The sequence below is a fragment of the Staurois parvus genome, unplaced genomic scaffold, assembly GCF_062004578.1.
Source record: "Staurois parvus isolate SC_StPar_1 unplaced genomic scaffold, SC_StPar_1.0 ptg001146l, whole genome shotgun sequence".
Lineage (NCBI taxonomy): Eukaryota > Metazoa > Chordata > Amphibia > Anura > Ranidae > Staurois > Staurois parvus.
In genome coordinates, this window is record NW_028318942.1 from 1,822,700 (window position 1) to 1,850,525 (window position 27,826).

Consider the following 27,826-nt stretch of genomic DNA (forward strand, 5'->3'; position numbering starts at 1 on the left):
ATAGCCAGGAGTAATTTCATAATTGTATCTGCATTACTTACTTCCCCCACATATCCAAATAATATGAGGTTTCCTGACCATCATCCTTTTCTTCTCCTAGTGCTCCCACTCCCCCATTCTGCTGCTCTGGAATTTTCAGAAAAGGACATCACCGGGGTACCCAGCCCCAAGCCTGCATCCAAGTACCATTCCACTGGCTTCAAACTGCGCATGCCAACCCGCAGCCATCTTTTTTTAAAGGCAGCCATTTCCATTCCCAGATGTTTACGGACAGGAATAAATCAGGCGATTTTTACAAACTGTCCTTAAATTTACAGGCGGTTTGCAACCCTGTTTGGGATAGTGAGCATGCAAATATTCCTTAGATCTCCTTGGTCAACTGTACATTCAAGGTCCCTGGTTTAAGCCTAGAATCAGCCTATGTGATATTATAGAGCCATGAATTCGCAGTGGTAAATGGTTAGCACTTCCGCCTGGCAGTACTAGGGTCATTGGATCAAATCCCTACCACAACACCAGCTCCCTGGAGTTTGCATGTTCTTCCTGTGCCTGCATGGGTTTCCTCTGGGTACTCTGGTTTCCTCCCACACTCCAAAAGACATGCTGGTAGGTGAATTGGATCCTGTCTAAATTGGCCCTAGTATGTGTATGTATGAATGTGAGTTAGGGACCTTAGATTGTACACCCCTTGAGGGTTAGGGACTGATGTGAATGTACAATATATATGTAAAGCGCTGCGTAAATTGACGATGCTATATAAGTACCTGAAATAAATAAATAAATTCCAACCTGCATACAACAGTTTCAGGCTAGGTCTTGGGTGAACAGTAAAAAAAAGAATGGGACCAAAAGGAACTGAAAAGCTCTCCTGATAAACCAGCGTGTTACTCAATAGAGAAGTAGCAGTATCTACTTGTCTTAGCCTCATCCCACATCCAAAATATTGCTATAATGAGTTAGACTAGCAAGGGTGGAATCCCAGTTTTCCAAGAAAGTTGTTCTATGCCCCAGCATCTGACAATGCCAAATAAGTACTTTAATTTTCAAAGATAGCCTAGAACTTGGTCTGTGTGCACAGAGCCCCAACCCTCACACCTTCTCCATTGTCCGCCACCTAGGAAGATAATGGTGTGCTGGATAACGCACTAGGCTGGCACTACCTCTTTTTTGCTCTATTGTAGTGTAGCGCACATGAACCACCCCTGTTTGAGGAGGGCAGCAAGGCTCAGTGGAGATCTGATAATTGATACTTTTGTGGATTCAAGACACCTGTAGTAGAGAACATCTTCCTTCGCCACTTGTTCCAGATGTGACACCCTCCTAGGGTAGTGTAGGTTGGTAAGTAAATTTAGTTGGCTTCACTGTAATCTGTGGAGTAGGGGTGGATTGTTTAGGGCTGCTCAGTGTTTCATAGGCTGCTGCTCTGTTACTTCCCCTGGTCTTCTAGAGCAGGGGTCTCCAAACTTTTCAAACAAAGGGCCAGTATACGATCCTTCAGACTTTAGCAGGGCTGGATTAGGGCTAATGAGGATAGAAAATGTCCTGGCCCCAGCGTCAGTGAGAATAAATATGGCCTCAGGGTTGATGGTCAGTAGGAGTAGTAGTAGTATTAGTGGGAAGAATAGTACACCATCATTGGTTCTAGTGGGAAGAATAGTACACCATCATTGGTTCTAGTGGGAAGAATAGTACACCATCATTGGTTCTAGTGGGAAGAATAGTACACCATCATTGGTTCTAGTGGAAAAATAGTACACCATCATTGGTTCTAGTGGGAAGAATAGTACACCATCATTTGGTTCTAGTGGGAAGAATAGTACACCATCATTGGTTCTAGTGGTAAGAATAGTACACCATCATTGGTTCTAGTGGGAAGAATAGTACACCATCATTGGTTCTAGTGGGAAGAATAGTACACCATCATTGTTTCTAGTGGGAAGAATAGTACACCATCATTGGTTCTACTGGGAAGAATAGTACACCATCATTGGTTCTAGTGGGAAGAATAGTACACCATCATTGGTTCTAGTGGGAAGAATAGTACACCATCATTTGGTTCTAGTGGGAAGAATAGTACACCATCATTGTTTCTAGTGGGAAGAATAGTACACCATCATTGGTTCTACTGGGAAGAATAGTACACCATCATTGGTTCTAGTGGAAAGAATAGTACACCATCATTGGTTCTAGTGGGAAGAATAGTACACCATCATTGGTTTCAGTGGGGGTGCACCGAAATTTCGGTGGACAAAAACACCCCTATTTGCCGTCGGCTGATATGAAAAAAAGCATCAATGCAGGTGCCGAAAAAAACCCTGCCCCCCTCGCCGCGGCCCACCGCAGCCGTCCCTTGCCACCACCCGCTGCTGCCACCACCAGCCGCTGCTCGGTAGTTCTCAGCCTTACCTGAGAAACAATCGAATGATGGGCATAGAGATGAGTGAAGGAAAGATGGCCTCCACTCATCTCTATGCCCTTGGAGGACCGGAGCGATGTCACTTTCAGTTCCGACCATTTTTTTTTTGTTTGTAAAGCACTAGATCAATGCTTTTTTTGATCTAATGCTTTACATTGTAGAAGAGAGATGTAGGGTCTTATTGACCCCACATCTCTCCATAAAGAGGACCTGTCACTAATTATTTCTATCACAAGGGATGCATACATTCCTTGTGATAGGAATAAAAGTGATTAATTTTTTTTTTTAAAGGGACAGTGCAAAAAACCCCCAAAACATTAAATAAAGTTAAAAAAAAAGTTAAAAGTGCCCCTGTCCCCCCGTGCTCGTATATAGTGGTGAACGCATATGTAGGCCACACCCACATATGTAAATGGTGTTCAAACCACACATGTGAGGTTTTTCACCACGAATGTCGGAACAAGAGCAATAATTCTCGCACTAGACCTCCTCTGTAACTTTACACTGCTAACCTGTAGAGATGTTTAAAGCATCACCATGGAGATTTTTAAATACCTCAGTTTGACGCCATTCCACAAGCGTGTGCAATTTTAAAGCGTAACATGTTGGGTATCTATTTACTCGCCGTAACATCCTTTTTCATATTTTACAAAAACAATTGGGGTATATATTGTGGGTTTTTTTTTTGTTTTTTTTAATCAAAGTGTATTTGTTAAAAAACAATCTATATTCATTTTTAAAAACGGCTCATTTCGGTTTTCGGCCAAGTGTATTTAGAATTTTAATTTCGGTGCACCACTAGTTTCAATGGAAGGAGTGCTGCCCCATTGTTGGTCTCAGTGCAAGAAATAGTGCCCCAAGGGCCGGATAAAGGGTAGCAAAGGCCAATATCCTGCCCTCGGGCCGCAGTTTGGAGACCCCTGTTCTAGAGGATTCTAGAACATAGTGGGAGGAGGAATAAGGAATTTAGCCTATATATTTATGGAACTCCAGCCAATCCCTGGGGGTGCCCAGTAGGTGGTGAGATAGCCCATAAAGAGTCTTAGGCCTGAGCAGCTGGGTGCAGTGTTCCTGGGTCCAGTGCTGCCGGAGAAAACCCCTATACGGGGGCTCTGCCTATGGTGCAGGACTTCAGGAGAAGCCTTCAGGAAGACACCAAGGTCCCCAATAGGCTTAGCTGTGGGGCCTATTTACATGGCTGAGTCCGGGGATCTAACTGGGTCTGGAGCAGGGGCGGACTGACCATTTGAGAACTTGGGCACTGCCTGAGGGCCCGGGGTCAGTAGAAGGCCCCATGAAATGTCCCTGGTACCTTTTTATAGGCTTTTTTTGAGTGTGGGCAAGGACACAGGGGCCCCATGATCCCCTATTGCCCGGGGGCCCCATGAGTTGTCAGTCCACCCCTGGTCTGGAGAAGCTCACTGAAGAGAGCCAGGGGGATGTTGGTAAAGAGTCCAGCTGTCCTAAGGTGGTGTGAGTCTACATCTCCCTCATTAGGAAGAGCCTGGTGGATATCGGCAGGAGGCAACTGATGATCCTGTGGTTGTGTGAGTAAATTACCCCAGTGCTGAAGAGTAGTGACTGTGTGTAGCTTTTACAATTTGCAAGGAGTACACATCACCATCAGCTTTGAGATCCTGTGAGACATACCCTTTGTGTGTAGTGCAACCAGGAACCTGAGTCCTCAAGTTATTCAGATGCATTGGAGTACCATGAATGACACTGTAATGCTCGTGTGTCAAGGCCTCTTCATATCTATGCATTACAGTAATGCGTTGTACAACTTGTAGAACAAATATCACTTTATGCAATGCACTGCGGTGCGATTCATTTTGAATAGCACCCTAACACACATGTACTGTAGGCTCTAATGGACCCGCACTGTGCATTGTTCTGCACCGTGTTAAAAACAGTTGCTAGTGTGGATTTTTCCTCGTTTTCTGTGCTTTTTGAGATCATTAAAAAAAAAAAGAATGGGTTCTGGTAATGCAATGCACCTTAATGCACAAAATACAGCAAGTAAAGAGCCCGTCCATGTGCTTGCCTTGCAGCGTGCATACTTAATGCTTGTGCGTAGGTGTGAATGAGCCCTTCTATTTTCCCCTTTCCCTCTAACCTGTAGCCCATAGATATGAACCAGGAAAGAATGGGATTTGTACATGAAATGCATTTTCACGCCGTAATTTTTATGTGTTTTACTGCAGGCAAATAGACAAGTGTGAAGAGGTTTGAACACAATTGCGCAATGGACCGCAAAGGTCTGAAGATGCCCTGAAGGGTAACTGTATAAATGTACAGCCATCCTTCATGCTGGATCCATATCTGAAACAAACACATTCAACAAAATGATTTTGATTGCCAACCAAACACACCTTAACAAACGTGTATTTCAGAGCACCGGGACGCACAGATACGTGGTAACGCAACGCAACGCAGCACACCTAAATGGCACACTGGATCTTACGCTGCCATCTTTTCTTCTTACGTCATCGGGGCTGTCTGTCTTTTCCTGGTTGACATGGCCTTGGCACATGGGCAGTGTAGAGAATTACCTGACACATGCACAGTATGGTGTAGATTGCCCGGCACATGTGCAGTATAGTGTTGTTTGCTTGGCACATGTGCAGTGTGGCAGCTCTGTCTCTTCCCCATTCTTGCAGCTGGCACCCTTATGAAGTACTGCAGCACATGCGCAGTGTGGTGTAGCTTGCATGATGCACACACAGTGTGGTTTAGACCCCTTGGCACATGTGCAGTGTGGTGTAGGTTGCCTGGCACATGCGCAGTGTGGTGTAGATTACCTGGCACATGCGCAGTGTGGTGTAGCTTGCCTGGCACATGCGCAGTGTGGTGTAGATTGCCTGGCACATGCGCAGTGTGGTGTAGATTGCCTGGCACATGCGCAGTGTGGTGTAGATTGCCTGGCACATGCGCAGTGTGGTGTAGATTGCCTGGCACATGCGCAGTGTGGTGTAGATTGCCTGGCACATGCGCAGTGTGGTGTAGATTGCCCGATGCATGCGCAGTGTGGTGTAGATTGCCTGGCACATGCGCAGTGTGGTGTAGATTGCCTGGCACATGTGCAGTGTAGTGTAGATTGCCCGATGCATGCGCAGTGTGGTGTAGATTGCCTGGCACATGCGCAGTGTGGCAGCTCTGTCTCTTCCCCATTCTTACAGCCGGCACCCTTATGAAGTACTGCAGCACATGCGCAGTGTGGTGTAGCTTGCACGATGCACACACAGTGTGGTGTAGATTGCCTGGCATGTGTGCAGTGTGGTGTAGATTACCTGGCACATGCACAGTGTGGTGTAGATTACCTGGCACATGCACAGTGTGGTGTAGATTACCTGGCACATGCGTAGTGTGGTGTAGATTGCCTGGCACAGGCGCAGTGTGGTGTGGATTGCCTAACGCATGTGCAGAGTTGCCTGGCACATGTGCCAGGCACATGTGCAGAGTTGCAGCTCTGTCTTTTCTCTGTTCTTGCAACCGGCAGCCTGATGACGTGCCACCGCATGTGTGCACTGTGGTGTTGATAGCACAGTGCACAAACAGTGTGGTGTAGATTGCGTGACACATGGGAAGTGTGGTGTAGACTGTATGGGGCGTATACAGTGTGGTGTAGATTGTACGGGGCGTATACAGTGTGGTGTAGATTGTACGGGGCGTATACAGTGTGGTGTAGATTGTCTGGGGCATATACAGTGTGGTGTAGATTGTACAGGGCGTATACAGTGTGGTGTAGATTGTCTGGGGCATATACAGTGTGGTGTAGACTGTATGGGGCGTATACAGTGTGGTGTAGATTGTATGGGGCATATACAGTGTGGTGTAGATTGCGTGACACATGGGAAGTGTGGTGTAGACTGTATGGGGCATATACAGTGTGGTGTAGACTGTATGGGGCGTATACAGTGTGGTGTAGATTGTACGGGGCGTATACAGTGTGGTGTAGACTGTATGGGGCGTATACAGTGTGGTGTAGACTGTATGGGGCGTATACAGTGTGGTGTAGATTGTACGGGGCGTATATAGTGTGGTGTAGACTGTCTGGGGCATATACAGTGTGGTGTAGATTGTATGGGGCGTATACAGTGTGGTGTAGATTGCCTGACACATGGGAAGTGTGGTGTAGACTGTATGGGGCATATACAGTGTGGTGTAGACTGTATGGGGCGTATACAGTGTGGTGTAGACTGTATGGGGCGTATACAGTGTGGTGTAGATTGTATGGGGCATATACAGTGTGGCGTAGATTGCCTGACACATGGGAAGTGTGGTGTAGATTGTATGGGACATATACAGTGTGGTGTAGATTGTCTGACACATGGGAAGTGTGGTGTAGATTGTATGGGGCATATACAGTGTGGTGTAGATTGTCTGACACATGGGAAGTGTGGTGTAGACTGTATGGGGCGTATACAGTGTGGTGTACATTGTACGGGGCATATACAGTGTGGTGTAGATTGTATGGGATATATACAGTGTGGTGTAGACTGTATGGGACATATACAGTGTGGTGTAGATTGTATGGGGCGTATACAGTGTGGTGTAGATTGTCTGGGGCGTATACAGTGTGGTGTAGATTGTATGGGGCGTATACAGTGTGGTGTAGATTGTCTGGGGCGTATACAGTGTGGTGTAGATTGGGGCGTATACAGTGTGGTGTAGATTGGGGCGTATACAGTGTGGTGTAGACTGTATGGGGCGTATACAGTGTGGTGTAGATTGTATGGGGCGTATACAGTGTGGTGTAGATTGGGGCGTATACAGTGTGGTGTAGACTGTATGGGGCGTATACAGTGTGGTGTAGATTGTATGGGACATATACAGTGTGGTGTAGATTGTACGGGGCGTATACAGTGTGGTGTAGATTGTCTGGGGCATATACAGTGTGGTGTAGATTGGGGCGTATACAGTGTGGTGTAGACTGTATGGGGCGTATACAGTGTGGTGTAGATTGTATGGGGCGTATACAGTGTGGTGTAGATTGGGGCGTATACAGTGTGGTGTAGACTGTATGGGGCGTATACAGTGTGGTGTAGATTGTACGGGGCGTATACAGTGTGGTGTAGATTGTCTGGGGCGTATACAGTGTGGTGTAGATTGGGGCGTATACAGTGTGGTGTAGATTGGGGCGTATACAGTGTGGTGTAGATTGGGGCGTATACAGTGTGGTGTAGATTGTCTGGGGCGTATACAGTGTGGTGTAGATTGTCTGGGGCGTATACAGTGTGGTGTAGATTGGGGCGTATACAGTGTGGTGTAGATTGGGGCGTATACAGTGTGGTGTAGACTGTATGGGGCGTATACAGTGTGGTGTAGATTGGGGCGTATACAGTGTGGTGTAGACTGTATGGGGCGTATACAGTGTGGTGTAGATTGTATGGGGCGTATACAGTGTGGTGTAGATTGTATGGGGCGTATACAGTGTGGTGTAGATTGTACGGGGCGTATACAGTGTGGTGTAGATTGTATGGGGCATATACAGTGTGGTGTAGATTGTACGGGGCATATACAGTGTGGTGTACAGTAGATTGCCCCACCACATCACACAGCTGTGTGCAAAAATCTCTGAATGCAAAAAAAAACATGCGCCGTATATGCACCGTAGTTCTTCATGGAGCGCAAGCTCAGCGACCACACTTGTAGTCCATGGACGCTTCCTCCAGCCCCGTAACCAAAGACCCATACCTTGGTACAGACCAGCGACTGCGCTGCACCCACCGATCACGGGCGCAATCCTTTGCAGCCACCTGTGCAAAAAAAAAAAATAAATGCACTTTTTTTCCCAGTGAATATAGATGCAGGTATTATTTATTTGTTTATTACAAATTCTATTTCATTCATTATTGATTCTTTGTTTGCGTGTTGCAGGGAAGGAGCACTGCTGGGCTTCCATATTACAAGTGTGTGCACTCTCTTCTATCCCAATGAGTGGAGCAGATCAGGAGGAGGAAGGGAGGAGAGGAGGGGAGAGGGATCTGCAGCCATTGCCCAGCCCAGCCCCTAGCAATCCTGGGGGAGGGGAAGCTCCATAGCTGGCTCTGTGTTTATTGCAGCTTCTGCCTGTATTTATGCAGAAGAAGGGGGGAGGGCAAAGAAAGAAAAAAGAGGAAAAAAAAAAAAAAGAGGAAAAGAAAGGAAAGAGGGAGGGGGCAGCGAGAGACAGCAAATAACTGATTTTCTCCTATCTATCTCAGGCACCACTACTGCACTCACACCCTGCTGCAAAATTTGTGCCTTGCAGTTTTCTTTTTTTTGTGTGTGTAGTTGTTACAGTGTAGATTTCAGATTTCCCTTCCTGCTGGATGTGGAAGAGGAGAGCCGAGCGTGCAAGGAGGAGAGGGATGCAGACTTCGGGCCAGGGGGCTCCTGGAAAACCTGAGGATCTAACAGGCCTCTTGGATATACCAAAGCTGGATCTGCTTTAAAAAGGAAGGAAGAAAAAAAAGCAAAAAAACAGCCACTTGGAGCAAGACACCGAAAATAATCCGCTTGGAGAATCCCATTCAGAATCGGCGAATCCAAAAAAAAAAAAATACGGCTTTTTATTTTCTACGATCAGATAAAAAATATGTCTTAAGTGTTTTTTTTTTTTTTTTTATTTTGCTAATTTTATTAGCTGTTTTTTTTTAATGATTATTTTAGCTATTTTTAATTTATTTTTAAAAGCCGGTCAGCCCTTGGTGGATTTGTAGGATGGACAAGGCTGCAAAATCTCATTTTCAAGACGGGGGTTAAACTTTGACTTGTCAACACGATAACAGCTGTTTAAACAGGATTTGCATTATTATTATTATTATTTTTTTTTATACATACATATTCTGATTTGTAATACTGCATAATGTTTAGTGGAGGAAGTTATAACAAGGGACTGTGAGCTTTTATTTATTTGTTTTTTTTTGTTTATTTTTTTTTTGCAAGCTGAAGCATTAGAAGTCATTGGCATTTTTTTTTTACAAATAGGAAAGCAATGCAACATGGTTTGGACTGTCCCTTTAATAAAAGGTAGCCGCATTTGTGTGCAGTGAAAAACCTATACATTTTTTTTTTTTTTTTTATATATATATATATCTCTGATTTCCTCCAATTTGGAAGGGATACGCTGGATTTTGGGATAACCTTTGCGAAAATGAGTATTAGCTCACCTCAGACGTCCATTGACAGGTATTTATCGTTTTATTTCTTGTTCCATCTCTGTATTTCTGTCTACCTTTCTATTGCATATAATGCTTTTTTTTTTTTTTCTTTTTGTAATTCATGTTTTATTATTGTACTGCATTACAAAAAAAAGTGCATTATTAATATATTGCTTTCGTGTGCCTTATTGTGCGGCTGCTTTGCATCCAGTTGTATTTTAACATTGGGGATTAAATTAGTAAATCCCTAATTTTTATATTACCAAGGCGTGTACGCCTGTCAATTCAATTTCTATAATTGTACATTCACGTGATTTATGATAATGAGGGAATTGTTGTGGTGTGTTTTGTGTTCTTCTGAATATGATCTATTTTGGCCAATTATATATGACAAGTTAACCTAAGCCACTGCCTTTGCCCCTCCCCTATTTCTAGACATTTAACAATGCTAGGACTCTACCCTCTGAACCATGCACCATATTAGGGGCAATAAAAAGAAAAATAGATCAGTTTAGGATTGCCTATTTGAAATTCTATAGAATAATTTTAAACATTAGATTTTTAATACTTTTATTATTGTTTTGGTAAATCACATAAATTGTAGCCTGACCGACTGATGGACAGACTCGCAGTTGTACAAAGTGTACGCCAATTGACACATTTTAATTATTTGTAACTTTATTATTATTTTATTTTGAATCAATAATATTGTTACTGATTTTTTTTTTTATTTAGATTTTTATTTGGGGGGGTGCAGTTTTGAGACTATGTATTATTATTATTATTATTATTATTTTTTTTTTATTTATTTTTTATGAATAATATTGTTACTGATTTTATTTATTTAATTTTTATTTAATTTTTTTTTTGGGGGGGCAGCTTTGGGACTATTAATGGTAAAAGCAGGCCAAAGGAAACATTTTGGCCTTGTGTGGTGAAGACTTCTGGAATGACAGATGGAAAGATTTAGAAAATATCAGCCCCATTGAGCTAACCTTGCAATTTCAGAAATCCATTTCCTCAGGCTGTTTTTTTTTCCTTGATTATGAATCTGATTATCCAAGCAAAACTTGTGCTGGTACAAGGTCAGATAAAACAAAATGGGTTTTTAATGAATGGGAAGACTGAATGGTTGGTCATGTTCTTTCGAGAGGCCTTAGCTGTTGTGATAGAACCTAGAAGTCGTGATTGGAAGTGACAAAGTCTTGATGGCCTATCTTGACAGACAACAGCAGTATGGATGGATCTTCATTATTACACCGATCCATCTACAAATTCTTTGAACCAAGGAATTGAGGGTGATATGTGAATCTGTGCATCCAACAGAAAATGGAAACCACCTAATTTTTTGTGTTTTGGTTCACTCTGGAACCATTAGGCCAGTAGCGTGCAAAGATTGTATTATTTGATTTGGTAATGTATTTAGGAGATCTGCTACGAGTCCATGGCCTGCCTTAATCTAGTTTGTGGTTGTTCCTATATGTTTACAATGATGCTAGTGAAGGATTGGGTCTTGGTTCACTTAAACTGGGACTGACCTTGCCTTTCAGAAGAGTAGAAGTTGTCATCTAGTTGTCAAACCAGAAGGGGGTGGTTTTCTCCATGGTATTGTTTGGAGTCCATCTCTCGGCAAGGCTTGCAAAGGCATGTCCACCTGCAATAAAGACTTGTCTGGTCTTTAACGTCTTAATTTTTTTTTTTTTTGACCAGATCTTGCTGTCCTAAGGTTATGGAGGCCAACCTTCACTCAGCACAGTAGCAGCCTCCTCATTGCCTCCCTTGGGGATAAAGGGAATGTTTGCTTTGTGGACTCTAGCTGTGTGCACCTAACCATACATCTTTCAACTTAGGACACTGTAGGCTACGCATTTGAGATCTCCTGGTTTTGAGTACTTTTTTTATTTTTGTAATCTTTTTTTTTTTTTCTATAGGAAGAATTATGCACATTATTACGTGCATCTAAACAGGTGATATAACCCAATGACATTTCCAGAAAGCTATCATTCTGTGAAAAATATATCTCCCATTTATGTGGTCCCAGTTGCTCCGAAGAACAAAATCTTTAGGATTTCCCAATCTTTAAGGGCTGCACCTCTACAAATGACAGTTACAGTCATCCTAGTCTGCATGAAGGTTTGAGCGCTGGTTTCGTTTGTTCAATTGGATCCCAGTTGCTCTGAAGCCTGGTTCATATCTATGGATTTTTAGTGGCTTTTGCATGTTGTAGAAATGCACTACAGTCCATTTAAAGCGGAGTTCCACCTGGGAAAAAAAAATAATAGTCAGCAGCTACAAAAACTGAAGCTGGTGACTTTTAAAATACAGCCACTTACCTGTCCCTCGGTCCAGCAGTGTCCTCAACATCGCTGGTTTCCTCGGCCGTCTTCTCTCCCTGGCACCGGCATCTTCAGTGTGGGCTTCGCAGCCGGGTGCCCACTACACATGTGCGAGAAGCGCTGCGCTTTATGAATGGCCCCGTAGTCTTCTGGGACCTGTCACGTGTCCCAGAAGACTACGGGGAGGGAGGGGGGTAGGACAACCTCCACTTCTGATTGCAGCAGAAGTGGGAGCGGGTACCTGTCAAATTCAGGTACCCGCTCCCAGCCCCGCTCCCCAAAGGTGCCAATCCTTAATGGGGAACGGGGGGACAAAGGCTTAAAGCGGAACTTCCCCTTTTGATACATTTTGCCTTTTTTACCTGCATAAAAAAAAACAAAAAAAGAGAAATGCATCTAATAAATATAATTATTAAAAATGCATGTGCAAAAACTGCAAAATGCACTGCAGAAAGGGAACAAAAGCAACCTGCATAGGTGTGAACCAGGCTTGTTTAGACGTGCGGTCTAGGGGAGGTAAAGGCAGACAGCTGAGCCGCGGTTTTACCGGCCCTCCTATACGCAGGGATTATTATTATACAGTATTTATATATCTCCAACCAGGGGCGGACTGACAACTCATGGGGCCCCCGGGCAATAGGGGATCATGGGGCCCCTGTGTCCTTGCCCAACTCAAAAAAGCCTATGAAAAGGGTACCAGGGGCATCTCATGGGGCCACCTACTGACCCCGGGCCCTCGGGCAGTGCCCGAGTTTCCAAATGGTCAGTCCGCCCCTGGCTCCAACAGTTTGCTCAGCGCTTTACAATATAAAGGGAGACAATACAGCTCAATACAAGAGGGTTAGGAGGGCCTGATCCTTAGAGCTTACAATCTAGAGATGCAACTGCTCAAGACTGTACCCATGCCTTGGCCATGCTGTTTGGTTTTCGTGGCTGCGGCAAAAAGTAAGAGGCATGTTGCAGTCAGCAAGCAATACTGTGAATGGGGCGATGCTGCAACCGCCCTGCAAGGCATCCGAGTCGGCTTTTTCATGGTTTCACAGGAAATGAGAGATACTATTAAAAAAAACGGTAGTGAGTAGGGGGAGTGTGTGCTGATGGGGTGATTAGGGTGTGCCCAGGCACACTGTATGCGCCCCCCAGACTGTAGGGAGGCACAGTCTGGTCTAAATTATGTGTCTGGGTTTCTGAAACCCGGACACATGGTTCATAACCTGGACTGTCCGGGTGAATCCCAGATGGGTGACAACCCTGGATCCACCGCAGAGGGGCAGCAAGGGCTGCTGCTCATCAGAAATGACCCCTAACAGTCATACACTAGGGTGAAAACGAATGCATTTCGAAGCAAATATAAAAATTGAGCGGCGACTGTCATCTTTAAAGAGGCGCTCCAAAATCTGTATTTGAAAAGGACAGTAGGAGGAAAGCGTAAAGCGTTATTTATACTTGCCGCTGAACTGTCTTTTCTAAGATATAACTTTTTCAAATGGGCAGCGGTACCATTCGGTCAGAATGGCAGTGGCCGTTGCAATGGTGGCCACGTAGATTTCTGTTGCAGTGCCAAATTCCATTGGGGCCCATTTACACCTGTGCGTTGCTCATTACTGCTACACATATATTTTGAATGATACTCCAAGACACCAAAGTATATTTAAAGGCAGAATGTTTTTTTTATTTGGATAGTATGGAAGGGTTAAAATGTCTGTTAGGTTTTTTTTTTTTTGCCATCCGTGTCTCATTAGACAGAATTACCTTCACTTCCTGTCTTGGAGGCTCAACAGGAAGTGAGAGGATATCCTTCATATTTGAGGGATCTCCCTCTTATGCAGGCCATACATGGTTCGAATTCCGAACGCTTTTTTGGCCGAAAATTTAAAAGGTTCGCTCGGTAGTCCGATGGTGCCATCAATGATTTAGAAAATCGACCAACCAAGTCATAAAGTTCACCCCATATAACAGTCAAAACTTCTGTTCCTTCCAGGTCACGTCTCATGCGCATATTGTTTTCGGAAAAACGATCGTATGATTTGACCATCATTGAGTCGAAAAAAGGTCCGATGGTGCCATCAATGATTTAGAAAATCGACCAACCAAGTCATAAAGTTCACCCCATATAACAGTCGAAACTTCTGTTCCTTCCAGGTCACGTCTCATGCACATATTCTTTTCGGAAAAACGATCGTATGATTTAACCATCATTGAGTCGAAAAAAGGTCGTATTTCATGAATTTTCCATCATGCAAAATTACCAAAAAGGGGAGGAACCACAAAAATTGGCTGGTGCCATTGACCCACTAAGAGAGCGAAAATCGGCCAATTATTCTTACGTCTGATTTTTGGACAAAAAATCGGTCGAATTTCGACCCATGTATGGCTGGCATTAGTTTTCTTGTCCCCACTAGAACATTTCACCTCTGTTCTGGTGGCCAACAAACTTTTTGATTTAATTCACCTTTATTCTAGATGACTGTGATGATCAGAATAACTGATCCTTGGGCCCCATGGACATGGGTGCCTGGGGCCGTGCAACTTAAAACGGGAGTGTATTTCCCCACCCCGGAGACACAGGTGCTATGTACAGCCACCCATAGAAGTCAATGGCTGTACATGGATATACACCAGTACTTGTGTAAACACGCCCATGCATACAGACAATCTGCGCCCGTGGTCATATGTTCATACGCATGCGCATTTATGCACCTACCAGCATAGACCCATGTACAGCCATTGATTTCTATAGCCAGCTCCTGGTGGGGATTTCCCCAGAATTTTCATACTGTACGGCCCTGGGTACCCATGTGAATGAGGCCTTAGAACGAATCTCCATAACTGACGCCAATAAAAACTTGACAGTGGTTAGCATGTGTGTTGTGCTGCATTGCAAAAAAAAATGCCTGTTTTTGCCTGTGTTGTGGCTGCATGAGCGTAAAAAGGCGTTAGCGTGCGATACTGCGCTTTTGTTGACACAACATAGCACAAGTGAATAGGCTACGGGCCTCAGGGCCTAGCCAGTGCACAATGGCCCAGCCACTTATTAATTTATTTCCCACTGTTTTGTCACTTTTCACTTTTTGTGTGTTTTTTTTTTTTTTTTCTCACTACTTATTTATTTCAGGTACTTATATAGTGCTGTCAATTTTACGCAGCGCTTTACACATATATATTGTACATTCACATCAGTCCCTAACCCTCAACAGGTGTACAATCTAAGGTCCCTAACTTCCATTCATACATACACATACTAGGGACAATTTAGACAGGATCCAATTAACCTACCAGCATGTCTTTGGAGTGTGGGAGGAAACTCACGCAGGCACAGGGAGAACATGCAAACTCCAGGCAGGTGGTGCCGTGGCTGGGATTCGAACCAATGACCCTAGTACTGCCAGACGGAAGTGCTAACCATTTAGCCACTGTGGTGCCCCGGATGGAGGGTGGGGGTCCTCGGGCCTGCCCTGAAGTCTAGGGGGAGGATGCGTGGCCATTGGGTTCCTGACATAGTACTTGGTGGTCTGCTTCAGCTAGCCACCAGGAAACGGGTCCGCCAAGCCTTTTGGCTAGGTGGACCATGTTGGAAACCTTTGTCCCTGTTAGGAGACTTGCGCCCTGGGGGGATCAGGGTAGAGGTCCTACCCCTTCGGGGGGTGGAAAAAAGCACACCCCTAAGTACACTTTTTTGTGTCTGTGGTCTCTTCCTTTTTCGTTTTTTCGCACCTCCGAGGACTTAAAAAACAAACAAACAAGTGAATAGGCTGCAGGCCTCAGGGCCTAGTCGGTGCACAATTGCCTGGCCACTTGTTTATTTATTTATTTTTTCCACACTGTTTTGTCACTTTTCACTTTTGTGTGTGTTGTTTTTTTTTTTTTTTTTTTTCTCACTAGGATGGAGGGTGGGGGTCTTCCGGCCTGCCCTGAAGTCTAGGGGGGGGGGGGATGCGTGGCCATTAGGTTCCTTCCTCCCCTGTTCCTGGGGGTCTCTCTCCAGGAGAGCTCCCTGACCTAATGCTTGATGGTTGGCTTCGGCTAGCCACAAGGAAACGGGTCCGCCAGGCCTTTTGGCTAGGTGGACCATGTTTGAAATCCTTTGTCCCTGTTAGGATCCTTGCGGGGGATCAGGGTAGAGGTCCTACCCCTTCGGGGGGTGGACTAAAACACACCCATAAGTACACTTTTTTTTTGTGTTTTGCACATTTTTTGTTCACTTACAGGGTTTTGTTTTTTCACAGCTCCACAGACTTAACCCCCCCCCCCCCCCAAAAAAAAAAACAAGCGAATAGGCTGCATGAGCGCAAAATGTTAGCATGCGATACTGCGCTTTTGTTGACACAACATAGCACAAAGGTGTTTAAAATACTAAACACCATTTTAAATACATATATATGTGTGTATATGTGTGTGTGTGTGTATATATGTGTATGTGTGTGTATATATGTGTGTATGTGTGTGTATATGTGTGTGTGTGTATATATATATGTATGTGTGTGTGTATGTATGTATGTATGTATGTATGTATGTGTGTGTGTGTGTGTGTGTGTATATATATATATATATATATATATATATATATATATATATATATATATATATATATATATATATATATATATATATATATATATATATATATATATATATATAATACATTTTTATTTTTTTTTAAGCAATACAGAACTGCATTAACCCCCCTAACGCCGCACATTGGCAGCCCTTTTGCCCGGGTTCACATACATGCGGTGCGGTACATTGCATGTGATTCGCACAGGACCTGTACCACATTTCTGTGCAAATCACATGCGATTTGTGTGCGGTGCGTTTGGAGCCGTACGTTCTGTATGGCTCCAATCGCCCCACGCCAAAAACGTGCAGGACCCTTTTTTTGATCCGCACTAGAATCGTATCGCATGGGTATTGACACCTATGCGATCCAATTCTGCACGTCGCACCACATTTTTGTGAACCGCTTTCGCAGTTTGCACGAACAGGGTGCGATTCTGATGCGATGCGGAATTAGCACAGAAAATGCCGCGAATTCCACACTGCATCATTGTGAACCCGGGCTTAAGGTGGGAAAAAGAAGCCTTAGGTTCCGTTCACACCATTGGAGCAGGTGTGCAGTTCTGCACTTCGCATGTAGGGCTTTCATTCATTTCAGTGGGCCGCCGTAAGCGCTAGAAATGCTCCGAAAAAGTCCCCGACCCTTTTAAGAAATTGGGCTGCAGAAAAATGTATGGCGCTGTGGCATTATGCGTTTTTGGCGTGCACAGAAATGTGTGTGTTTGCAGATTTGTGGGGGTGCCGCTAAAAATTAATGGCATTGCTGCCGTCTGCAAAAAGGCAACACGTTTATGTGTTGCGCACATTCTGGAAACGCTTGTGTGAACAGTCCAACACTAACTATCTTAAAAACATACCCCTCTCCTCAACTATTATACTCTGTATAAAAAAAAACAGATATGTGTACTTACCTTTTTTTAATCGAGTTCGGTCCAGTCACATGGTCCTGTAACTCTGGCTCCCCTGTGTAAAGGAGAGTTCCCATGGCCCAGCCATTGTCCCTCTCTTCTGCAGCAGCTGCTTACTGGCATAGGGAAGCAGGAGCTGCAGGATCAAATGTCCGGACCAGAGCAGATTAAGAGGCAAGTACACTTACCTGATTAAAAAAAAGAGGTAAGTGCATACACCTTTTTTAATACTGAGTATGCAGGATAGGTAGGAGGAGGGATTGTGTTTAACCTCTTGGCGCCTGCCGGTTGTCTGGGTCTAGACTCCGAGCGGCTGCACTTTTGCCTTCTATTAAAAAAAACATGTGCTGAGAGCGCGCTCCCAGCACACACGTTCGGTACTCGTGGAAAGGTCCTGACCACATTTTTCGATCGGGACCTTTCCCGATCATGTGACTGCCATGACAGCGAATCTCAGCGGTCACATGTCCCTAAAACCCCACCCCGCCTTCCGGCTTCTGGAACCCTTAGGGGGCCGGGAGGCGTCGGCACCAAGGAGTTAAGAATAGTTAGTGTTAGACTTTTCTTCAAGTTTTTAAACAGGCTCCAATGTCCATAAGGCAGTGCGGCTTCCCTATCACGACTACTGTGATTGGCTTTCACAGCGGTCACATGATATGGGGCCGTGCTGCTTTTCTGTCATGACTACTGTGATTGGCTTTCACAGCGGTCACAAGATACGGGGCTCGTCCTGCTGGCTTCCTTTCAAAAGCTGTGACCGAGAGCTTTTTCTGACAGCTCGATCACCATGCTGGGAGGGCAAGCATTGATCATACTCTCAGCACTCAACCATAGGCCATTGTGTGCTAAAGCTGGGTGTTACAGCCCACTTCTGTTGCTGCATATATGCATTATGTGGAAGGCGAGAGGTTAAATTATATTTTATTATGATTATCAGCCTACAGTAGAAAGGGGTGTTCCACCTTAAAGTGAAATTGAGCTTTGCTCATATGTATAAAAGCAATAGGCTCATTTAACTTCCCCCTCCCAGTCACGTTCTTGCCTTTCCTTCACTCCCCTCCACTTTGTTCAGCCACCGGTGGTAGAGAAAGACCCAGTACTTCCATGTATGGGAGAACCAATGGGGTCCTAAATCTCAGAACTCGTCAATGGGTACACAGCCAAAAAACATTTTGAAGAACGCTGTTCCTACACCTGACCTTTCTGACTAATCTGTTTATGTTCCTCCGTTCCTTATCTTGCCCTACTCCCGTACTTTACACTTGACTTAAGATAATTTTCTTAGTTTGTTCCAAATTATCCACTGACTATTGGCACATGTCGGCAAGGAAGTCAATGTGACAAGTAATATACTTATGATTAAAAAAATGTGCTAGGAGGAAGTTATTTCCTGGACTGATTCAAAATTCTATCTATCATATCAAGATAATGACACTATAGAGGTCACCCAGCCTACACTTGTTTTTTGCTTGGGTTTCTCGTAGTTGGCACAGGCCATGCATGCTAAACCAGAGGTTGACCAGCTAATGTAGAATTCAGGAGCCAGTCAGTTGGATATAGGATTCAAGTTCAAGCAACTTTATTTAAAAAAACCCCTACAGTTCAAGTTTGGGGATATATGTTAATGGTATTAGGGCAGCACAGTGGCTAAATGGTTGGCACTTCCGCCTGGCAGTAATAGGGTTGTTGGTTCAAATCCCAACCACGGCACCACCTGCCTGGAGTTTGCATTTTCTCCATGTGTCTGTGTGGGTTTCCTCTGGGTACTCCTGTTTCCTGTGAAGTAAAACAACAAGAAGCACACCAACCTTGCGCATTACCTCAGTAACCAAAATTTATTTAGTAAAAGAATGGTACTCACAAACAGTGAATAAAAACAGAGCTCTGAGGAAGAAGGCATGACCTTCGAAACGTGTCAGCTGTACTGAGTGGCTACCCCCATGATGGGATTCGCACTGGCCCCTTGCCTTTAAAGTCCCTTGGAGGACTTACATGCCTGTTTTTATTCGCTGTTTGTGAGTACCATTCTTTTACTAAATAAATTTTGGTTACTGAGGTAATGCGCAAGGTTGGTGCGCTTCTTGTTTTACTTCACAGTTCTGTTCGGGCTTCCCCAGACTTGGTGTGGAGCTGCACGACCTTGGTTGTTTTTCGGGAGTTTGATTTCATCTACTCACCACTGGCCTTGGTCCCGGAGCACAGGAGAAATCGCATTTTATACTCCTGTTTCCTCACACACTCCAAAGACATGCTGGTAGGTTAATTGGCTCCTGTCTGAATTGGCCCTAGTATGTGTATGTATGAATGGAAGTTAGGGACCTTAGATTGTACACCCCTTGAGGGTTAGGGACTGATGTGAATGTACAATATATATAAAGCGCTGCGTAGATTGACAGCACTATGTAAATACCTGAAATAAATAAATATTAATGGCTTTCCCTTTAAACAAGAGGCTAGCAGGCTTTCTGCAAGCTTGAGCACTACTAGTTAACTCCTATGGAGTCTGTTTTATCTGAAGAGCCACCATTGCCCTGTATAGGTCACCAATGACTATTTTAACAGAAGAGATGGCGTCATGTCCCTGGAACTGCAGAGAATCTAGTGATGCCTCTCCCTTTTATTATTGATACTCGATAGCCCCATGCCCGTTAGTGGTCAGGCAAAAGTGAGGAAAAAAGGGCACACAACTTCTCAATGCTAAACTCTTGGATTACTCCATCTGTTCCCTACGAAGAGGTCCGTGAGTGCCTGATCTTCAATATTGCCCTTGCCATGGCACCACCAGTAGAACTTCCACACTTTTTGCTGTTGTCTGACGTATTCTTATATACACGACATCTCACAGGGTCCACATGAGTCCACAAGCCAACCAGAAAAATTTTAATATTTTATACTGTACACATGGATACTTCAAGAGACTCTACCAACATGATGAAACCGTAAAAGTAGTTGATACTGTAAAGTAAAAGTTGTCCTTTGTACTTTTATACTTTTTTTTTTTTTCTTTGCAAGCATATGATTATAGCGGTTAGGTTCTGTTGCCGAAATTTGAAATTTACCTTCAGTGTTTGACCAGTTGTCATCCTTTGCATGCTATTTAGGTAGTTTAGGCTTGGGGAGAAAATTTGGCAAATTCCTAGTTTTCTTCTGCATAAATTACAGTTGATATGGTGGAGGGGTGAGAAGAGATGCACAAGGTAGCCATGCACAACTCGATTTCCTCTTGTTCCGCATAAAAAAAAAAAAAAATCAATCACTGTAGATGAGTAGTTGATTGACCCATCCACACTAAATACTCAGTGACTGCATCTGATAGGGATGCAGTCACCATTCAGCTGATAATTTTCTACCTGACTCGGTCAAATTTTAAATCAGCTTTTGTCAAACCCTTGAGATAGGGGGCTTACAGGACCATCCATTTGCTCGAATATCCGGTGATTGAGCAGGAATTGGCCAAAATTCAAGCCTTTTATGGCTTTCCATAGTCTGTAAAGATGTCCGCTACTGGACTGATTATTAGGCCCCTTTCACGTGGGGCAGATTCCAATTTGATCAGCAAGGGATTTGTCTGCTGATCAGAGCAGAGCGGGTGGATGATAGGTCTGTGTCCGCTCAATTCATGGAGAGCAGACTCAGACAGATCCCACTCTGTTCTTTGGGTGGCCGGGAGTAAAACGCTGTCCATTTACATCCGACTACCTTCGGAACCGATCCCCCTTAATGGAGGGGGGCAGATCCCTGTCTTTTTTTTTTTTTTTTACCAGAACGGATGAGATTTGAAGTAGGCGTTGTCAGTTTACACCTGCCAATCCATAGGGCTGAAAAGAGAATCCAGTCAGGTCCACCTGACAAACTGACAGGTGGACCTGCTCGGGTTGCTCATGTGATTTGGGCCTTAGCCCCACACATCCTAACTTACTGAGTTGTGAAAGAGGGACACCGTTTAGCATAAATTATTTACACAATGGACATGCTCCTGTGATGCCAATGGGACAATAAAGAATGAATATGCAAGAAAAAAAAATTGGTTAAACCCCCTAGTGTTTGTTTCCTTTTATATTGAATTCTAAATTTTAGAGGCTGAATAACAAGGCAAATGTAGTATAGCCCTTCTCATCCATGGTTCCTCCAAGATGTTGCTAAAGGTTTCTTGAGCTGTGGCTCATTGACCTCCCATTCGATGGTGCATAGTTCAGTGCCACTGCCACTTGACAAAGCCAGCTACATGACAACCAATAGCTGTCTGTAAGGGTCTCATTCTGATCACCACTGTAATGAAGGGCATTTTTCCTGTTGGTCATCAATATAAGAAACATTTTTCCCCTTGACCTTCAATAAATTGTTCTCTGCAGGGTTCCCTGAGACCTAAAAATTATTTCACGGGTTCCTCTAGGGCAGTAGTCTCCAAACTGCTGCCCAGGAGCCGAATTTGGTCCTTTGCATATCTTTATTTGGCCCTTGGAGCACTATTCCTCCCACTGACATTCAACAATGAGGCAATAATCCCTGCACTGATTCCAACAATAGGGCACTATTTCTCCCACTGACACCAACGACGGGGCAATATTCCTCTTATTGTCACCAATGATGGGGCACTAATATTTTCCTCAATACCATAGATGGGACATTGTTTACTCCCACTGATGCCAAGATATTTTCTGTTCATTTTCCAGCCCCCCTAAAGTCTGAAGCACAACAAAATGGCCCTTTGTTTAGAAAGTTTGGTAGCCCCTGCTCTAGGGTAAAAACGTTGAGACAGACTTGTGTGATATAATACATTTGGTTATTGAATGTTACGTGTTTTTAGAGATCTTTACAACCTACCGTAAGGTAGGGGGACTTGGTTCCCAAAGAGCACTGTCCCTCTAAACGAGGGACAGCTGGGAGCTATGCCTACTCTTGTTACTAGCAAAGTAGGTAAAATCATTTATTTTCTCTTTTATAATGTTTTCAGCTTTTCTTTTTAAAATAAATATCCTCCTTTTTAATTAAAATGGAGTGAGAAATATCATCTGGTAGGTCACAGATGTGCCAAATTGACAGTTATCCCTGCCAAAAGCTGACGTTGAGTGTGTGTGACTTGTAATGCCATCGAATTCTAATCTACTGCTGGAGGGGTTCCCCCCTTGTCTATCCGTGCTGAGGCTGGGCACACAATTAGTGCCTTTGTTTTGCTATGAAAAAAGCCAAAGCTGGCCCTTTTCTCTGCTCAGGTCGTGACTGTGAAGAAGCAGCCATGGGTGGGAGGCGATGTTTGGAACTGTCCACTTGTAACAATAACATTATGTTTGGGAAGTGGGATTGTGGGGGTAGAGGAACGCTCTGGGGATCCATGACCCTGGGCTAAGTGCTCCTTTCTGATTAGGACAGGCTGGAATCCTGGTGTGTTACTCTTCTCTGTGCCTGATTTTCACCTTGCTTTGTCACGTTTTTATAGAGCTATGAATTTTTTATGGCCTAAATAATGGAAGAGTTTGAGCAGCTGGAAGGCAAACAATGTGTAACAGGTTTTTGGCTTCTGGGTAGTGATACGCCACCCAGGACAGTGTTCAAGTTCTCGTCACTTAGTCGTTGAGGTTTAGTTAAAGAGGAATGTTGCTCCACCTAACAATTTCAGATTCGATGCCATGCTAATTGTCACAGTGTCAGAATATAAAAAAAACATACTTACTAGTCCACCGTTGTGTTCCTGGTAGCCACAGTTCTTCATTACTGTTCTTCTCCCATGTGACCATTGTTGACTCCGATCCCGTGCATCTGCAGACATGACTGTGGAAGACCTGGTAGAGATCCATGGTCATGTGATCCATGGACATTGGTAGCCACAGTTCTTCATCATTGCTCTTCTCCCATGTGGCCATCATTGACTCAGATCCCGTGCATGTGCAGACATGACTATTGTAGACCTGGTAGGGATCCACGGTCATGTGATCCATGTACATTGGCAGCCACAGTTCTTCATCATTGCTCTTCTCCCATGTGGCCATCATTGACTCAGATCCCGTGCATGTGGAGACATTACTCTGGAAGATCTGGTAGGGATCCATGGTTATATGATCCATGGACACTGGCAGCCACAGTTCTTCATCATTGCTCTTCTCCCATGTGGCCATCGTTGACTCAGATCCCGTGCATGTGCAGACATGACTATTGTAGACCTGGTAGGGATCCATGGTCATGTGATCTATGGACTTTGGCAGCCACAGTTCTTCAATACTGTTCTTCTCCCATGTGACCATCGTTGACTCAGGTCCCTTGCATGTGCAGACATGACTCTGGTAAACCTGGTAGGGATTCATGGTCATGTGATCCACGGACACTGGCAGCCACAGTTCTTCATTACTGTTCTTCTCCCATGTGGCCATTGTTGACTCAGATCCCTTGCATGTGGAGACATGACTCTGGTAAATCTGGTAGGGATCCATGGTCATGTGATCCCTGGACACTGGCAGCCACAGTTCTTCATCATTGCTCTTCTCCCATGTGGCTATCATTGACTGAGATCCCGCGCATGTGCAGACATGACTCTGGTAGAACTGGCAGAGATCCACGGTCATGTCTGAGCATGCGTTAGATCTGAACATGCTCAAAAAACTGTGGGCTTCTAACAAGTCCTGTAGACTGACAGACCAACAGGGTGCCTGCACATGTGTGGGTGAGAATCTTCCACATGTGCTGAAAACAGTGTGTCTCTGCCAGTCCACAAGACCGGGAACGGGATTCCCCTGTCTGAACAATGGGCCTACGTCTTCCTCACTATTGGAATACAGTGTTCATGTATTTTGTGTGACCAATACATCAGTATTCAGTAGAGATATATTCTTCAGCAAGTAGATGGCAGTGTTTATAAGTTTGTAGCTGGATCTATGGTATACTGTCTTTTTTCTGAATAAACTTTCCTGTTTCCTTGTTGCTGTGAAGCAGAAAAGCCCATGTGGACTGTGTATTGTCTGTTCTGTAGGACTATATACAAAATTTCTAACACTCACCTAAGCTGATGGAGACCTGTGGCTTTCTGCGCATGCGTAAGATTTCCCAGGCTAAACACTGGGCTTACGTCATCCTCTAAATTCAAGGTGAACCTGCTCTTCGAAAAAAACTATTAAAATCTAAAAAAAAAAGATATTGAAAACTAAATCTGCGCTTGATATGAATTGAATAAACTTGACGAACATGTATGCGTTCAGCGCATCTAAATACAAATTTGTAAAAGGAAATAAAACCAAAGTATGTTGCACTGCACCTTTTTAAGATGATGTGAACATAAATTAAAAATTTATTAAAAAAACTACCGTATTTGCCGGCGTATAAGACGACTTTTCAACCCGTCAAAATCTTTTGAAAAGTCGGGGGGTCGTCTTATACGCCGGTATACGGCGAGCCGTTGTAAGGGCGGCACTTTTTCGAGGGGCGGCGCCACCCCCCCTCCTCCTCCAACAGACACCAAGTACAGGGGTGGGCAGAGGGGCTGCTGTACCTTACCTCGCTCCGGTCCCGGTCCCACGACGATCCGGTCCAGGAAGCGCGGCTGCTCCTTCTTTCAGTTCGGCCGCTCGATGGTCCCGCCGCCCGCTCGGCTCCGCCTCCTCACCGGTGATTGGGCGCCAGCACTGGAAAGGCACACAGGCGACCAATCACCGTCGAGGAGGCGGAGCCGAACGGCCCCGCGAAAATCAAGCGGCCGAACTGAAAGAAGGAGCAGCCGCTCCTCTCCCCCACTGACACTAACGATGGGGCACTATTCCTCCTCCCCACTGACACCAATGATGGGGCACTATTCCTCCCCCACTGACACCAATGATGGGGCACTATTCCTCCCCCACTGATACCAATGATGGGGCACTTTTCTCCCCACTGATACCAATGATGGGGCACTATTCCTCCCCCACTGATACCAATGATGGGGCACTATTCCTCCCCCACTGATACCAATGATGGGGCACTATTCCTCCCCCACTGACACCAACCATGGGGCACTATTCCTCCCCCACTGACACCAATGATGGGGCGCTATTCCTCCCACTGACACCAATGATGGGGCGCTATTCCTCCCACTGACACCAATGATGGGGCGCTATTCCTCCCACTGACACCAATGATGGGGCGTAATTCCTGCCACTGATACCAATGATGGGGCGCAATTCCTGCCACTGACACCAATGATGGGGTGCTATTCCTCCCACTGACACCAATGATGGGGCACTATTCCTCCTACTGACACTAATGATGGGACACTATTCCTCCCACTGACACCAATGATGGGGCACGATTCTTCCCACTGATACCAATGATGGGGCACGATTCTTCCCACTGACACCAATGATGGGGCACGATTCCTCCCACTGACTAATGATGGGGCACTATTCCTCCCACTGACACTAATGATGGGACACTATTCCTCACACACTGACACTAATGATGGGGCACCATCATTGGTGTCAGTGGGAGGAATAGTGTCCCATCATTGGTATCAGTGGGAGGAAAAGCGCCCCATCATTGGTATCAGTGGGAGGAATAGTGCCCCATCATTGGTGTCAGTGGGAGGAGTAGTGCCTCATCATTGGTGTCAGTGGGAGGAATAGCACCCCATCATTGGAATACCATACTGAAATAGCATACCATATTGAAATCAAATCTGATGTTTTTTCATTTTTATTTGGTGTGCTTTGGAAGAGGGGTAGTCTTATACGGCGAGTATAGCTCAAACCCTATATTTTAACAGGAAAAGTAGGGGGTCGTCTTATACGCCGGCAAATACAGTATATAAAATGTGTGCAATCACCAAAAATTGTGCAAAAATGATGATCAGTAAAAGTCCACCATAAGAATAAGTGCTAATCAAAACCTTCCGTGAATCCCCTTAGTGAGTTCCACCACCATTGCAAAACATCAGCCTCTTACCAAAGATAGAGGCCTCAGAGCACAGAAGATCTTATAACGCTCATTGATGCCAGAGAACTGTTTGAGGAAATCCAACACAGGGACAGGAATAGAGAACCACAGGACGCACCAACAAGGATTGGTATCAACCTGCACCACCGCTCAGTAAGCCGCAAGTTTCTGGCAAGAAACAGATCGCAAACCCTATATGGCGTAAAACCTCACGGTATATTTATTGATGGAGAGTTAGGTACTCACATTTTGAGATGTTTAAAGGACAGCAAAACAAGCAAGTCACCATTCAGTTTGGTGACCTGATGACGTCAGAACAGGCTCCGCTTCAACGCGTTTAGTCTCAAGGGACATGATGACGTCAGCACAGGCTCCGATTCGACGCGTTTAGTCTCAAGGGACATGATGACGTCAGCACAGGCTCCGATTCGACGCGTTTAGTCTCAAGGGACATGATGACGTCAGCACAGGCTCCAATTCGACGCGTTTAGTCTCAAGGGACATGATGACGTCAGCACAGGCTCCGCTTCGACGCGTTTAGTTCTCAAGTGACTGGCTCTAGGCAACAATACAGGAACTGAAACAACAGAATTGTAAAATATGGTATTTATTTTTAATTTTTTTTATTTTTCTTCTCCAATTGTTTAAGAAGGAATGGGGAAGTGTTGTGGATGTTTAAAGATCTGCTTTAAGGTTGAACTTCAGGCAAATACACCAAATAATCACATAGTCCTCAATTTGGAGAGACTTCCTATCACTTGTTATCACTGGTTATGGGATGGGAAATGAAAGGGAATTTTCTCCAGTGAGACACAGATGGGGGAAAAAAGCTGACCGGTGGCCTGAAATTTCGGTGGCCGAAACGTTTTGCCCAAAAACACCCCTATCAGCCGTTGCCCAATATGAAAAAAAAAACCATCGATACAGGTGCCGAGAAAAACCCTGCCCCCTCGGCGCTGCCCCTCATCTCCGCTACCGCCACTGGCCGCCGCTCAGTACTTCTCAGCCTTACCTGAGAAACCATCGAACGATCCCGGTGCTGGGCATAGAGATTAGTGTAGGAAAGATGGCCGCCACTCATCTCTATGCCCTTGGAGGACCGGAGCGATGTTACTTCTGATTCCAGACATTTTTTTTTTTTTTTTAAAGCACTGGATCAATGCATTTTTTGATCTAATGCTTTACATTGCAGATGAGAGATGTGGGTTCTTATTGACCCCATATCTCTCCATAAAGAGGACCTGTCACTGCTTATTTCTATCACAGGAGATGCATGCATTCCTTGTGATAGGAATTAAAATGATTCAGTTTTTTTTTAAAGGGACTGTGCAAAACAAAAAACATTTGAATACATTTTTTAAAAAATGTTTAAAGTGCCCCCGTCTCCCCGTGCTCGCACGTAGTGGTGAATGCATACGTAGGCCACGCCCACATATGTAAACTGTGTTCAAACCACACTCGTGAGGTATCGCCACGAACGTCAGAACTAGAGCAATAATTCTAGCACTAGACCTCCTCTGTAACTTTACACTGCTAACCTGTAGAAATCTTTAAAGCGTCACCCATGGAGATTTT

The 27,826-nt window shown here is 44.6% G+C and overlaps 1 protein-coding gene across 5 annotated transcripts in view; it reads left to right on the top strand.

Annotated features, from left to right (window-relative positions):
- Positions 1 to 8,435: 8,435 nt before the first annotated feature.
- The window catches only part of ARHGEF11 (Rho guanine nucleotide exchange factor 11), a 292,457-nt gene continuing 273,066 nt past the window's right edge, over positions 8,436 to 27,826 (top strand). For 4 of the 5 annotated variants that reach the window (XM_089659290.1, XM_089659293.1, XM_089659291.1 and 1 more), the window contains exon 1: positions 8,437 to 9,589. In XM_089659290.1, the coding sequence (XP_089515416.1) occupies positions 9,555 to 9,589 (35 nt within the window). In that variant the 5' untranslated portion in view covers positions 8,437 to 9,554. Of the gene's footprint in view, positions 9,590 to 27,826 lie in introns of all 5 variants that reach the window. The other variant, XM_089659295.1, reaches the window with a different exon arrangement.